Source organism: Sturnus vulgaris, chromosome 7 (assembly GCF_052056855.1).
Source record: "Sturnus vulgaris isolate bStuVul1 chromosome 7, bStuVul1.hap1, whole genome shotgun sequence".
Taxonomy (NCBI): Eukaryota; Metazoa; Chordata; class Aves; order Passeriformes; family Sturnidae; genus Sturnus; species Sturnus vulgaris.
Genome location: NC_142249.1, coordinates 16,277,865 through 16,293,692, shown reverse-complemented (window position 1 = coordinate 16,293,692; position 15,828 = coordinate 16,277,865). Strand labels below are relative to the sequence as shown.

The 15,828-nt window shown below is 38.3% G+C and overlaps 1 protein-coding gene across 6 annotated transcripts in view; it reads left to right on the top strand.

Annotated features, from left to right (window-relative positions):
* PARD3B (par-3 family cell polarity regulator beta) overlaps positions 1-15,828 on the top strand; it is a 398,273-nt gene that overhangs the window by 131,066 nt on the left and 251,379 nt on the right. For all 6 annotated transcript variants that reach the window (XM_088167895.1, XM_014880259.2, XM_088167897.1 and 3 more), the window contains one exon: positions 7,333-7,439. In XM_088167895.1, the coding sequence (XP_088024021.1) occupies positions 7,333-7,439 (107 nt within the window). Of the gene's footprint in view, positions 1-7,332; positions 7,440-15,828 lie in introns of those variants that run through there.

Genomic DNA, 15,828 nt, shown 5'->3' with positions numbered 1-15,828 from the left:
ACCATGACCAGAATAGAAAATAATAACATCTGTAAGAGTAAGACATCTCGTTTTATGGAAACATCAGAACAGAAAAGGTTCTTAATGTAAATTAGATATGTAAAACACTGGTCACATTTAATTATCACAGAAATGTGTACTAATGCTGTAATTTGTGATCATCCTTTAAAATACAATTAAAATACTCAAAAAGATTACTTTGCAACTCTACTGCTTGCAATAAAATGCTGCCAAAGTGATATTCAAGCTGTACAGTTTAGCTGCCAAAGTTTTAAAGAAAATTAAATCATTGAACCGTGGAAAAGTGACTGCATAAGCACCTGTAACTGATGTTAGCTGAAGTGCTAAACCAGCTTTTGGCAGCATGGCCTCTTCTGCAGGTGCACAGAATATTTTCTTTGTGTCAGTTTATTCAACTAGTACAGTTCATTAAGTATTTCATTTGAAGTTGAGAAATGGGCTGGGAATTGAAATAGAAGAAATACTTATTTTCACCTTTCAATCTGTGAATAAAAATAAGGTGCGAGAGTCTAAGATCTATTAGTTTATAAATCTTATAGGATATATTACCCTAAAATGATTTATTTAAATTCAGTAACTACAGGTAATATGCTGCTTAAAACCCCAATGTGTTTAATAAGATGAATACTTCTTGCTGTGTTCAGCAAGTTAGATGACTAAAACAACTTCTGTTTAAAGTATATCTGGAGTTCGGTTTTTTTTAACACATGAATGCCGTTGGAAGGATATTAAGTTTAAAAAAATAACTAACCAAAGCAAAAACCCAAACAAAACCCCCAAACCTCAACCCCCCCAAACAAACAATCCATCAAAACCAAAGCAAAACCCCCCCTGTGTAGGGAAATTCTAATGTAGCACTACATTTTTTTTCTCCCTAAAATAATAATTGAAAAAAACATAAGATGTTTGAAGCAGCTGTAACTTTTAATCTTGTGTCTAAAGACGTAAATTGTGTGATGCACATCAGTCAGTAGATGGAAAATAATGAGATTCATGAAGATGCTTCACTTGTACAAGAAGAGAAAGCCTGGCCCATACTGGAAAGTGTTGCTTCTTTTTTGTAATAGCCAATGTGTTTTCACAAAACTCTTGACCAGTCTGCCCAGCAAGGGAAGGAGTTGCACATTTTGCTTGAGTTTGCATTGGAGGGAGGAAAAAAAGTCACAACTGCCTGTTGTGAGCTGATTGATCCTTGCTCCAGGATTCTGCTGTAGCTTCTTCCTCTTTACCCAGTCTCTTCCATGTGGTACCTGTAACCAGGATCCTTTGGAGCAGAGTTGTGGTGTTCCCTGGACTTCAGTAAATCCCTGTCTGTCTGATGAGGAACTGAGAATAGGAGCACTATGTTGAAGAAGATCCTGAAATTACTCTGTATCTGGCATGTGTTATGACTTTAAGTTCAGGAAAAGAATACCTGGTTAAGATCCAAACTCAAGTCCTGTCCTACTAGAAGCTCTTTTGAGAAAAATGTTTTAATGGGAAGAAAGTACCAGCATTATTTGTACATCCTCTGTAGATGGATGTGTGCCTTGAGAAGTGATTAACTTCTTATCGTATGGATGTGGACTTTTGATCCTGAAAACAGGGCTTTTATGATTGAAATAATGTGTGTGGGTGATTCTTACATGTCCATCTTTGAAACCGCAAAAGCTGTAAATGTAAACATTCCATAGTTGTTTCATTAGGCCCTGCTAACACTGAAGAAATTCCATTCTGATCATAAAAACTTGAGAGAACAGTTCTTGTGCTTCATAATTGAAACCTGATTTAATATGTTATAGCACATGCAACCAGAGAAAATAGTTTTTTGAAATAACTGCCACTGAAAAATATCACCCCAAAACATTATCTGTTTAAAACCATTCCTGAGTTTTATTTGTAGGCCGTTGCTTTCGTTTTTATTGGTAAGAAAAATTACACCTCATTTGGAGTGATAGGGAAGTACTTTGTGCTGGGTTGATGTGTAAAAGACAGCTCTTGCTGGAACTAGTTTTTCACCTGTTTGTAGATTTAATTCAAGAGTCTTAACTGTTACACCATCCTAGTTCATTAATCTTCTACCCATGGGAATTTAAGAAGTGCACTGTGCCCTTTGGGAAGCACAGCTGTAGATTAGAAATTGTATTGGTGGGTGCTATTATAAGCAAATTGAGTTAGCTTTAAACATAGAAGTCGCATCATTATAGCACTGCGTACTTAGAAAAAACAACTGTGAGCACCATCTCAAGGTAGAACATACAAGCCCATGCCATTTACATTAGAAGTACATGGCAGAACCATTCCATGATGCCTCAGATAGTGGCAAGCAATATATCTGAGAGTGACCAAATTTACACACGCTGATTGCTTAGTGCTCTCAAAAAGTGCTGACTGGAAGAACTGTCTGTATGCCTGTTAATGTGAATATTGTCCGATGAAAAGGAGAAAAATAGGCACATGTATTAATCTTTTATGCATTTAAATATAAATTAAAAGCTTGCTTGTAACTTTGTTTCTAGGGCCTGACCTGTTTCATGACAAGACCAGTTTAAAAGCAATTTTGGCATCTCAGTATAAATGGCAGTTGTTTGTTTTGCATCTGTTCAGAGCTCTTCTATCCAAGAATAGTCTATGCTGAAGTGCAATTTTATATTTGTGTGTATATACATGTAGTATTTAGGTGTTTTGTTTTCAACTGACTTGAAATGTTGTGATTTGCTCAGAAGGAGCTCTGGAAAAATATGTGGAGGCATCTACAAGTAAGAAAATAATTTGTCTGTCTGTCCAGGCAGGGGTAATTTGGAAGCAGGTAGAAGAATAATTGTTGTTAGTATGGCCTTCAGCAGCTGCTAGTTTGATACACTCTTGATGGACAGGTCTCTTCCCATCATAGTCAACATTTTTATATTCAGGAGCAGAATTTTAAATTCTGACTTTAACTACTTGGGTGATTTATTGTAAATCTCTTTCTACCCACTTACAGTAGTCTGTGGAAGTGTATCTTTTGTTCTGCCCTAGCATAATTCTTCCCTGTTAACTAGAAAAACAAACCAACCTCAGAGAATGTTAGTTGTCACTGATGCTGTTACACAACAATACACCTGTGCTTGTGTTTCCTGTGTTTCTTGGTTTGTCAGCTTACCTAAAAATCATCTGAGAGTGTTTGCATCCAAAGCATTGCTGAAATCGATTTTTAGTACATGATATGACTGCATTATAGATAGTTCAGCCTGCCAAAAATTCTCATGGGTGATAGTGTCTGGTTGTCTGCAGCATTTTTCAGCAACTTGCAACCTAAATTTCAAAGAATAAAGGGATTTCAGGCTAGAGGTGGAGTGTGCTTTCCTGAGCAGAGAGATGTTAGAGCAAATGAGTGAAATTAAGGAAGGATAGGAATAATATTTTCTTGTGATATTGGTCATGTGGAGTGGTACTCAACTGTCTAAATGTAGTCTGGAAAGCTGATGCCAGAACTCAGAGCCTGGAAGCCCTGTAGAGCTTAGGGAGACCCCAGCAGGGGCACCTGGAGCTCCAGCGTTCCCCTGATCATGATCAGGTCCTGAAATCTTGACCTTGCATTGTTTACCTGCATTTATTCAGTATTCTTGAATACATGACTTCTAGTTTGTCAGGCTCCTCCTAACATCAGATGATGATTTGTGAGCTGCCAAGGCTTCAGTGAGGCAGAACACACTCCTGGTGATGGTATGTGTCAATGTCTGTGCACAGCTTTTTGGTGAAATTTAGATAACTAGCAAAGCAAACTAAGACAATCAAGTTACATCTGGTATGGAGATGTTTCTTCTGCCATTGTGTTGATGAAAGTTTTCACTTTTTAATTGTACACAAATGGCAGAAATCTCTCTTCTGTTTTTTTCTTTCTTCCCTAATGCAACCAATTTAAATCTAAGTGTGGTTTCTACCATATGCTTGTTTCAACCATATTTGCAGTTTAAAAAATATTTCCAAAACATAAGAGTTCGGGGAAAATACGTTGTTAACAATGAGTCTGTGTAGATACTAATTTTTGAGGGTGATGCTAGCAAAAAGAAAAGATTAATCCTTTGGTTGAAAATAAGTGATAGACTTTAAGCAAGGAAAACTGCAGGACTTCTTCCTCATCAGCTTTTCTAAGAGTATTTGTTGTGAATAAAGCTGACGCATGTGCTTGGTGCTATGGTACCATTTTTACATTTTTAAAGAATGGGAAGTACGCTCTGAAGTGATTGAGGTTAAAGGCTGTTGAGAAACATTTTTGGACATGTGTTTCAGTTTTTGTTGTCTGTAAACTCCTGATGCAGTGCTGCAGGATGAGGATAACTATTTTTTTAAACTGAATTCCTAAGTTTAAAATACAAAGTGCTACTCTGGCACAAAATAGTAGAGCTTATTAAAAAATGTGTTTCTATGATCAACTTGGTATGCAGGAAGGAGTTTCGCTCCCTCTCATCGTTCAGGGAAAGATGGATTTTGTGTTTGAACTTACATTGGTTGTTATAAATGTTCAGCACAAATGTAAGAGCGTGAGTAGAATAACGTGGAAACACAGCATGACTAAAGGAAAGCTGTAAGGAAGAATGCAGCATTCCATTTCCTGACAGAAGAAAACGGATGACAGAATCTCTTAAGAAAATACATGTAATTTTCTACAGCACATCTGTAATAAACCGTATTGCTGATGGTTTTTCAGTACATTTTGTTCATGGCTGAGGAAGATGGGGATGAATGAATTGAAGGTATGTATGGATAGTGGACATGGTCCAGTTCCTGAGTCAGGCTGAGTCTGGGGCAGTAGATGTGGGAAGGTTTCTCTTTGGGAATGCAAGGAGCGTGTGCTTGCTTTAGAGGGACCTGAGCGTGCAGCGCAGAGGAGGCGGGGAAAGGCTGGAAAAAGAAAGGAGCCCGTGGGAGAAGCACAGGCTGGAACACAGCGAGCAGCATGGAATGTGTTCTTATGGCAGGGAACAGCCGAGCCACAGAGGAGATGAGGGGAGATGGAGCAGAGTTTGTTAGCTCCGGGAGCTGCTGAGAATTGCTGTCTCATGAAAGGGAATAAGGGACTCTCCTGCAAAGGAGGGGCAGTACAGCTTCTTCTCGTCTCTTCCATCCAGTCGTCCTCTTTTGCTGTGGATTTTCTCCTATTAACAAGCACATTTTGGTTCAGTTTAATTGTCTAATAAAAGGGGGTTTTTGTGTTTTTGTGGTGTGCACATGTAGAAAAAAAAAACAATAAGGGCAAGAGAGACTGTTTTGTGTAATTTTGGCTAAAGACTACAGCTGACTTGTTTCACAGAGATGTTATGACATGTGATATTTCTGTACAAGAAATTATGTTACATATCTGTAAATACATTTTTAAAAACGAAGAAAATAGACTCTGGTTTTCTCTTCAAGTGAAAAAATGATCTGTAGGACCCGAAAACTTCCAACATACTGGGAGAAAAGAGAAAACACTGTATATAATAGCCAAAAAGTCCAGTTGTTTTTCTGCATGTAGGGAAGCATTCCAGATGAGCAGCATAAATTTCATTGCTTAATAGCAGTAAGCAAAAATTTACAGGAATAAAAAGAAAGAAAATAGCTGCAAGGCCATCCTCCCATAATCCTGCTGCTCTTGCAGACTTTGATTTCAAAGTTGAGACAGTTGTAAATTTTGTTTCAGTTTCTTTGGAAAACACTGACAAAAAGCAAGTGAAAGGAGATCTTCAGAACTGAGGATGAGGAATGTGGTGAAGCATCTTGAAGCAGTCAGTACAGAGAGCAGACAGAAGTGCTGAAGCAGTGTGGTATAGGAGACCTCTTCTTCCACCTGCTGTGTAGCTGCTGGAAAGCCCTGGAACAAGCAGGGGTCTTGTCTCCCAGCAGTCATAGGGATGGGATTCTTCATCTTTCAGCCAGAGGAATGAGGAAGAAATGAGGGGCTCGTTTAGAAGACAGCTCAGGGAAAAAGGAGAAATCTCATTTCAGAGTGTTGGCTTTGGGAGGAGGATGAGCTTGATATAAATGATATTTGTGTGGGGTCACTCATCTCCCTCCCTTCCCATCTTTGACCTCTTAAGTTGACTGTGGGGAATTTTTTGTATCTTCTTTGAGTTACTGTGGATTTCTTGCCTTGGAAAAAGGACAGAAATGAGGAAAAGGGCTGGAAGGATGGCTTTTGAAGAGTGTAAAATAAAAGTATCAGTGCAAAGGTTTTTCAATCGTTTCTCTGTATTGTTCATGTTAATGTCAAAAAGAGTTGGAGACTAAGTTGTGTTGAACCACACAAAAATGTTTCAGCATCTGTTTTCAAACTGTTGTATTGAAGAGAGACAAAAAAATGGATTCAGGCCACCAGAAACTTTAGTCATACACAGAAAATTTTATTTTAAGGTATAAGTATTTATCTTAAAGAAGGGAGTAAGTTGTATTTAGTTCTTATACAGTTTCTTACCAAATATGCCTAGAGAGGAAACAAATTTCTCCTTGCTTTCATGTGAAGAACAAAATATTTGGGTGGAGAGATTTGGTTCATTTTTACTGATCGACACTTTCAGAAAACCACACAAAATTTGGCAATCAGTCTCTTCCTACCCAACCTCCTTATCAAAATATGCATAGCTCTTGGTACAAAGATGATCATCTCTCAGCAGAAAAGCCAATATTCCCCTTCTGATGTTTAAGCATTCCCTTAAGACCAAGACACAAATTCAAGTCTTAGTTCTGTTTTGCTTACTGGTTTCTTGCAGAAGTGAGCATAGAAGAGATTACCTGCATATAAAAATGTGCTCACCATGAGGAAGTGTTAAGAACATTAGATTCTCTGGTTGCCCTTCATCAGGTGCTGGTATTTATTCCAGCTACCTTGACAAAGTTGTGCTGAAAGTGAATGTGGTGGAGTCACTCCAGCTTTGTTAGCATCTAACGAGAAAACTGTTTTATAGATCTAATAATTATGGCTGCCATCAGCCCCAGCCACTGTAATTAGTATTGTAACTGACAGCTATACTCTTAATTTCACTCACTTGACGGTACATGTGGTCACAGGTACATGCAACTAGTCATTTGTTTTTCTGAGGAGGTGCCTTTTTCTCCTGTTTGTCAGCATTTTTTGCCTAATTTAGGTAACTCATGGGTCGAGGTCTACATTAGTGTGTAAAAATGTTATAATTTCTTTAGCTAAGTAAATCTGAAATGATACAACTCTTATCAAATCTAGTAATTTAACAGGTGGATATTACCACAGAGAAGCTTATATTAAACTGCTGCATACTTCTCTTATTTAACCACATGAAGCTTTCCCTTGTGCTAATTTAGCATCCTTGAACCTTGGAATTCTGTTTTGTCTTGCAGGCACACCACTTCTGGTACGGAGGAGCAGTGATCCAGCTTTGGGTGCACCTGCTGACTTCCCAAGTGCTTCTCATCCCAGTGACCCTGGTTTAAAGCATGTTGTGGCAGTAGGTGTCATGTAACTCACCTTTTTCTTAAGACCAAAACTTTTCTTACCTCTTAGTATACAGTAGTTTTATAAGCTATATATGTTTTTGGATCTGTAACAAAAAGCATCATACTAATTTTCTGTAAAATAGAGGATTTACCCTGCAAAAATACTTATTTTAGATGATGCAATAAATTAACAGTGATTCTATGTTTTTTTAATATTTACATTCAGTTCAATGGTCTCATAAGGCATTGGAATATGAACTGAGTTTTCAGCAGTTATTTATTTGCTCATATCATGTGGTCCAGCTTACCATTGCTTCTTTGGTCTCGCAGCCTTTTTCACTTCTTCTCTTTTCTAATAGCATTTCTGTCATCTTTGGTATCCTGCTACTACGTGGATGGTTTCTTCATCTCACTTTTCTGTTTTACCTGACTCTTCCCTTTTGAGGACAAATTTGTTTTCAATATAGTTATTACTGAGTTTTATTGCAAAGCCACAATTAGTGAAGATGCAGTAACTCTTGATCATATGTTTTTGCAGACTGTCTTTAATCTTCTGAAAGTGATGCTGTCTTAGTCACACTTGGGCCACATGTTCTACTTTGCAATTTTAAGACCTGAAGCTTTGTGTGTGGGGAAAGTATTTCTTAATTACTTATAAACCAATGAAATTGTTTAGAATCTCTGAATGTCAGCTGGGACACAGAAATGTCTCGAGCAGAATAACATTATTTTTTAGTGTTTCCCCAGAAGGCTCTGGTGGGTCTAGTTCTGCTCTTCTTTAGACCACATGAATGCTGGCTTAAATGATGCTGCTGCTTTCATTTGCTTGTAATATTTATGCCTTTTTCCCTTTAGATTCTCTATACAATGTTGCAGTTCATTCCCTGTCCCCAGCTGTGCAAAACAATTTGTTGCTGGTCTATTTCAAAACAAACCAACACTCAGAAACCCTGAGTCTTTGGTGCAGGAGGGATGTTGCAGACTAGAGCACAACTAGTTTAGAGCAAGGTTCCACAAATGGCTGTGTTGGCACATTAGGGAGTAGGAGGAGAGAGCTGGGCTTCAGTGACACATGCTGGGAGTGGGAACCTTTCAGCTGTAGGTGTATTTAAAACCAAACTTCTAGTTAAGTTCATGAGAATAAAGGAGGTAAATACAGTCAGTTGACTTGCATGCAAATGATCTTCTATCTCACTCTAACACTGAAATTCTGAAGCCCAACACAGGATTATAGATAACTGTTCATTGTTTCTTTTTGCATGATCAAATGCATGCACATCTAAATATTTTGTGTGCACCTTATTTTACAGTGGCTTGTGTTATTTGCTAAGTGGTGCAATTTTAAAAGTCTCAGTGACTCTCCAAGTACATTATGATGTACAGGGGGCTGAACTTTGTCAAAGTTCTGCGTCATTTGTCAGGCTTGTTTGAGCTGAGAGGTTTTTCTTGATGTTTGTTGCAAGCATTTACATATTAATGAAATACTGACTTAGATTAATGAAAGTACAAAGAAGAATTCTTGGTTAACAGTGCAGATCTTACACTCTTGGCAGAGCTGAGAAACATATAAAGTGAGTACGTCAGTATGTAACGCTGACCTCTGGTATTTTATAACCATGAAAATGGCAAAGAAAAGGTGGAAAAATAAGTGAAATCTATTTCGTTCCAGAATGTGTTTTGAATGCTTTATAGACCATCAAGAAGAAAAAAAACCCACGTTTTGTTGAGTTGGGTTTTTTACTGTAATTTTAGTGGTGACAAGTGCATTTTATGCTATTACATGAGGATTGCCGTAATACTTGGAGGTTAAAACCTCACCATGCTTCACTGACTCACATCAGTACAAAAGAGCCTTCTATAGGCCCAAGGGAATTCTCTGTGCTAAAATACAGAGCATCCCTCTGTCAGCTGTAGGGGTGACAGCCAAAGCTGGACAAGTAACAGGGGTGGAGAAGGACATTTTTTAATGTATCATGTAAAGTGGAGGGAGGGGAGGCCCAGAAAGTTGAAAGTTGTGCTTTCGTGTTGTTCTGGTTTTTTTGTGAAAGCAGAAATCTACTACAGCAAAATATGTTACACTAATTCTTTTTTTCACAACAGTGCCATTTCTCAAACTCTCATCGTCAATCATACTGAAATATACTTTGGCATAATGTTGTGGAAAACACAGAGAGCTTAAATAACATAGGTTAAATTAGGTACAGATTGTTTTAAAACATGCAGAAAAATCAATATCTGACAAATGAAAAATCATGGCAGAAATAACTGAATACTGCATTTTGAAAACAGCTATAGCCTTTCAAGTGTTAAAGCACTATTTAGAAAAAATTCATTCGTTCTGTATATTGCTGCTGAAAATTTTAAACTAATCTGAATTTCCTTTGCCACAAACCAGAGTTTTTTTCACATTAAACTGCTTCCTTCAGTCACATGCAAGTTAGAAAACCCAGAACTGTTGCTAGATGAAACATTCTTCAGTGCATGTAGTGAAAATTAAGTCTCTGTACTTATGCCACAATTATCTTAGCAATTATTTTATAATTGAAACTGACTTTCATAATTAGCTGAGCTGTTTTGGCACTTCTGGAGTTTTGGTGTTTGGTACACGTGGGGCTGGCATTGGGCTCTGTGCAGCAACACCCGTATGCTGCCTTACACTGATCCACCAGGGCTTCAGCAGGTTTTTGAGAGCTGCCCACCATGGGATTCTCTGAAGACAACGCTGATTTACCTCCTGGAAAGTGCACTTCAGTTGTACAATGAGTAATGTATGAAACAGGACAGCAAACATGCAGTAATACAAGAAAAGAACTTTGTTATCCCGTTCAGGTGAACTGGTTGAACCTAATGAACCATTTGAGCTGTTCACAATATTTATGGCATCAAGCAGAGCATGTGTTCTGTTTTTCAGATGTTTTCTTCAAAGGAAGATCTGATTTTTAATCCTATGTGATGATTACAAAATTAACAAAACGTTTTCTTAGTAACCAGGTAGTTTGAGGAGAATTTGAGCTATTCTTTCCTATTTTCTCTGACACATCTTAGCTGTAGTTTTAGCCCCAATTAACAAAATACTTATAGATCAATCAAAAACCAATAGTGAAGTCCAGCATCTGTTCCCTCAGACTGGAAGTCATTTAACAGATGGTACAAAATTTGAGTTTCTTTTTTCATCCAAACCTCTCTTTCCTTATTGTGATAGCTGCCACTGAAAATTTAGAGACAGTAATCAAGAAAAATAAGTGTAACACACATCAGAAATTGTTATTGAAGAAGATGTATTTGTTACAAATTTTTTACTTTATTAAAGCTACTCTGTAGCTCTTCTGCCTAGTTAGGATCACAGAAACCTGGCCAGGCTTTCAAGAATGAAAACTTCCTTCCCAAAGTATCCAGAGAGGACTTCAGGGATACAATAAACTAATTCAGAATTAGTTTAGTATACTTACATATGTAGTGGGTTGGACAGAGAAGTGATTGAGAGGAGCCCTGCAAAGAAGGACAGGAGGGGTGATGACTGATGAAAAACTCAATATGAGCCAGTGATGTGCACTTGCAGCCCAGAAAGTCACCTGAACCCTGGGCTGCAAAAAAAGCATGACCAGCAGGTCGAGAGGAGATTCTGCCTCTCTGCTCCATTCTGGTGAGACCCCACCTGAAGTGCTGCATCCATCTCTGGGGTTCCCCAGTACAGGGAAGACATGGACCTTGGAGTGAGTCCAGAGGTGGGCCATGAAGGTGGTAAGGAGCCTAGAGCACCTCCCCTATGAAGACAGGCTGAGAAAGTTGAGGCTGTTCAGCTTGGAGAAGAGAAGGTTGTGTGGAGATGTCATAGGAACCTTCCAGTACCTGAAGGACAAGGAAGCTGGAGAGGAACTCCTCGTCAAGAACTGTAGTGCCAGGACAAGGTAATGATGGGTGAAAACTGCAAGGGGACATGTAGGTTAGATATGAGGAAGAAATTTTTTATGATGAGGGTGGTGAGGCACTGGCACAGACTGCCCAGAGAAACTGTGGATGCCCATCCCTGGATGTGTTCAAGGCCAGGTTGGATGGGGCTCTGAGCATCCTGGTCTAGTGAAAGGTGTCCCTGCCTATATCAGGGGCATTGGGATTAGGTGATCTTCATGGCAACTTCCAACCCAAGCCATGCTAGGATTCTGTGATTCTACTTCTCTGAAAAGTTCTATGCCCATAGCTTTGCTCTACTTTCTGATTGCAAATGGCCTGGCCTCGCAAAGTGGGTTTAGCAATGGGCATGTAGTCTTCAGCTGGGGATCTCCTCTGGAGCAAGGCTGTGCAGTGGGACTGAGAGGGTTGCAACCTTTCAGAAGAAACAAGTGTTCTTGGGGCACTTAACACTTGTTCAGAACTTGTCCCCAGTTTGCTGAGAGAAGCTGCAGTTTGGGATTTTCTTCACCAACTCTGACATTCCTGACTGAATCTCTCTGCCCAGCATGGTAGGAATGAGATGCAGCAATGCAGGAAGTCTGAATTGTGTGGCTCAGTTGGTTTAGTGTTAGGGAGCAGAATGCACTTTGCTGCTCTGCTCAGTCCAGTTCATTCAGGTAGTAACTGCTAATGTATAATTATAACATCTGAACTTTTGTTTCTGGAGCTGTTACTTCAGCTTGTCTCTGATTTTGCCCAGGGTCAGACTTCTTCCACTATCATAAGACTTGATTTGTCATGAGTTTTAGACTGAGGACTGTGATCCCATTTGAATTGATAAGAATTCTACATTAATTCTGGTGGGACTAGGGTTTTACCCATTCTTGTTAGCTTGCTGATTATTATTGTCTGCTATTTTCTGCATGGCTTTCTTTTATAGTTACATGTTTTCTGGACAAATACTTAAGTTATCTTGGAATTAATCAATAGGACTGGCAGATTAAATTGTATTTATCCATATTTAAAGATACAATGAGATGCTGGATCAATTGAAGAGCTGCTCCAGTGGCTCAATACAGTTTCAATTTTTGCCTAGATGTGACTTGAAATTGACTGTACTTTATGCATTGTGGACATGTAATTTGCAATTTTGAATAAGGTTGATATATAATTAGAACATTTTTATGTTTCAAGCTCTTGTTAAAAAGGGTCAAAACCTCCTCTGGTTCTTCTGGCTGTTAATTGTGCTTGTGGTGTATTAGCCTTCCTGATTAGGAGTCTGCAAATTAGCATAACGTCCACATGTGTAAGGATGCATCTTCATGCTTTCTTCCTTTTTGCATGGTATTATATACCTGTGTAATTGTAAAGATAGGCTATAAATTTGGCTATGAGTATTAATTACAAAGTGTGTATTTTAGAAAAAAAAACAACAAATGGAAATATTAGTTTGTGTCATCATGTTATTTAAAAGGAGGGCAGGGCAGAAAAGGTCTTTTTTGGCACAGTGATGGAATAATTCCATAGAGTTTATAACTTGATTCAGCAGATTTCTGCTAAGACTTGAGCTAATAGACTGCACTGCCATGAGGGTTGTATTGTCTGTCTGATTTTAGAAGACAGAACTTCTGTCCAGTATGTTTACTGGAATAGGTCAGATAGGTTTTCATTCTGGTCTGTTTGTATGTTAGAATTTCAATATTAAGTTCTCCCATAGTTATGTGATAGAATCAGGCAACACTTGGGGTTGGAAGGGACCCTTAAGGCTGTCTGGTTTCATCCCTCCTACCGTAAACATGAATGTTTTCCACTAGATCAGGTTGCTCAGAGCCCCATCCAGCCTGACCTTGAATGTTTCCAGGGACAGGGCATCTCCCACCTCTCCAGACATCCTGTTCCAGTGTTTTGTCACCTACTTTGTAAAAAACATCTTTCTTTTGTCTAGTCTAAATCTACCCTCTTTTAGTTTAAAACCATTACCCCTTGTCCTATAACAACAGGCTCTATGGAAAAGTCTGTGCCTATCTTTCTTATTGGTCCTCTTTAAGAGCTGCAGGAAGTGGACTCTGAGAAGAAAATCACATACTGGGAGAAACACTATTTTTTTCAGGAGCTAGCGGTGCTGGTGCACTTGTAATGCTTTAAATCCATGCTTGTTGACATATAATAATCAGACATCAAAGTAGATTTGGAAATAAATCTTAGATTTTACCATGTGTGTTGGAGGGTGAAGGCAAGACTGCCTCCCTGATGTGGTGTGGTCTCAGGCTGTCATTCAGAATAGCAAGGTTTTTAAATTCTGGAAGGCATTTACTTTTTTTCTGGTAAAAGTTTTCCTATTAATAATTTAACTCTTGCTCTTGAAATACTGCAATGTGGAACTGAACAGAAGATCTAGGGAGATTTAAAAGGATTTTCTGTCATTCAGCTGGGGAGTTCCAAACAGTTGGAATTTTTTAAAAGGGAATTCTGATGTGGGTGAATCCATTTATAAAGCAACTACTGTGTGTGTGTTTACGCTGTGAAACATATATAGAACACTTCTAATCAGCACAGGATCTTGTCAGTATATTGCTTTTGATGTCTGATTAGATGATCATAGGGACATCTGCAGTGAGTTAGTTTTGAAGTTGTTGGTGTGAGCACTGCAGGAACCAGAGCTGTGTGGCACTCTTACACCATGAAAACTGCTGCTCTTAAAGAACACATTAGAAACCCAGCTATGCAGCGAGCTGAGGGCTGTCGAAATAACAAAAGCCATTCCTTCTCAATTCTCTCTGCTGCCTTCCAGCCCTGCATTGCCTTTTTTTTCCCTCCCTTTCTTGTACTGTGTGCTGTGGCATTCTGTGTCAAAAAGAAATTATTTTATATTGTAGAGGAAAAAAACCTAAAAAATGTAAATTAAATATTTGTCAGAATACTAAATTGTTCATCTGAAAAAGGACAGAAGTGCCCTGTGGTAGTTTCCTCTTGAGGGTGCAAGGCAGTGTGTGTGTGTGTGGAGAAGTGCTCTTTGTGTTCCTTGCACAGCCTGTGTGTCAGAAAAATTGTATTGTTTTACCTGTATTGTTTAAAATGAGCAGTAGGTGTAATTTACATATTTTTATTTCAGCAGGATAAGTAGAGTTCTTGTGATTTATTGTAATAAGAGCTAATAATGAATGTTCTGTGATGTTAATATAGTATATAAGTTATCAGTAAAAATGGTATAATCAGTAGAAGTTGTCATTCATTGTTAACAGGTTGTTTCCAATGTGAGGAGTACCAGCATTTTACTGGCTATTCATTAAAAAAAGTATCTTTAATGAAAATCATCAAAGCTCTTCATGTTCTTATGTTAGTAGGAGAGTGGATTTTGTTTCCTCTTTAAAATTAGTTTTGGGCCTCGGATGTAATTTTGAAAATACCTTATTGTTTATACACCTTCCTCTCTTGTCCTCTACCCTGTGCAGTCAGGTAGATAAGATTTTAGGTGATCCAAGATGGCTGAGAGACTGAAACTCTTTGTTTTCCTATGTGGCCTGTCTTATAGGGAATGTGGAAAAATTAAATGGTGGAAATAAGAACTGCTGACAAAAAAAAAGGGAAAAAAGGTCATACTGTCAATGCTGTTGACACATTCATCTCTATATCTACATTTTTGGGGTCCTACAAAATACTGTCATTCCATCTGGAACAGCTTTTAGCAGGCAGCTTATGTAACAGGCTCATGGAAATTGGAATGAAAATTAGCAAGTTACTTCCATGTCTGACAGTCAAAAGTGGAAGATGACAGTCAACATGGCTCATGCATATCATTTACTGTCAAGCTCTAGAAACACTTAGCTAAAATGAAATAGGTTCTCAGTCAGTGTCCTACTGAAATGCCTACTACTAAGTAACTTTTCCCATAAATATAGTCATCTAATGGACAACTAGGAATAATGTCAGAGATCGTTGATATTTACCTAGACACAAGTGTTGCTGTGACATCAGGAAAAAAATTCACTTTGGATTTTTTAATATGTCATCTTCCAGTGCACTGTCATGTGAAATTCTACTCTTGTTTGATATTTGTGTTTCTCCAAGAGTCAGATATGTGGCTTTGTTTCTCTTACAGGATTGACAGTTATTCACACTCTGAGGAAGTGGAATTTCTTTTTTGTTGTTTTATTTTGTTAGCTGTGGCCTCTTCACCACTAAATTACCCAACTTGTTGGAGACACTTTAATCTGGAGATTTGTTCTTCTGTGTAGCTGGTGTCTCAGCTAATCTGGATTTACAGGTTTTTGAGGTGTGATAATAATAATAAAGGTTTCTTTGAAACTTGCACATTCCATTGGATTTTTTTTTTATGGCAGCAGGTCCTGATTTTACTCCATGCTGGTGAAGAAATTTCTGACACTGAAACTGAATCGAAGCGAGGAATATTTTAGTGCTTCTGTAGACTGTGTCCTTTTGCTGTTGCAGGTGTTCTGACATGTTGGAGTCGGGAATAATAAACTAAGATCAGTGTGAATATAGACTAAA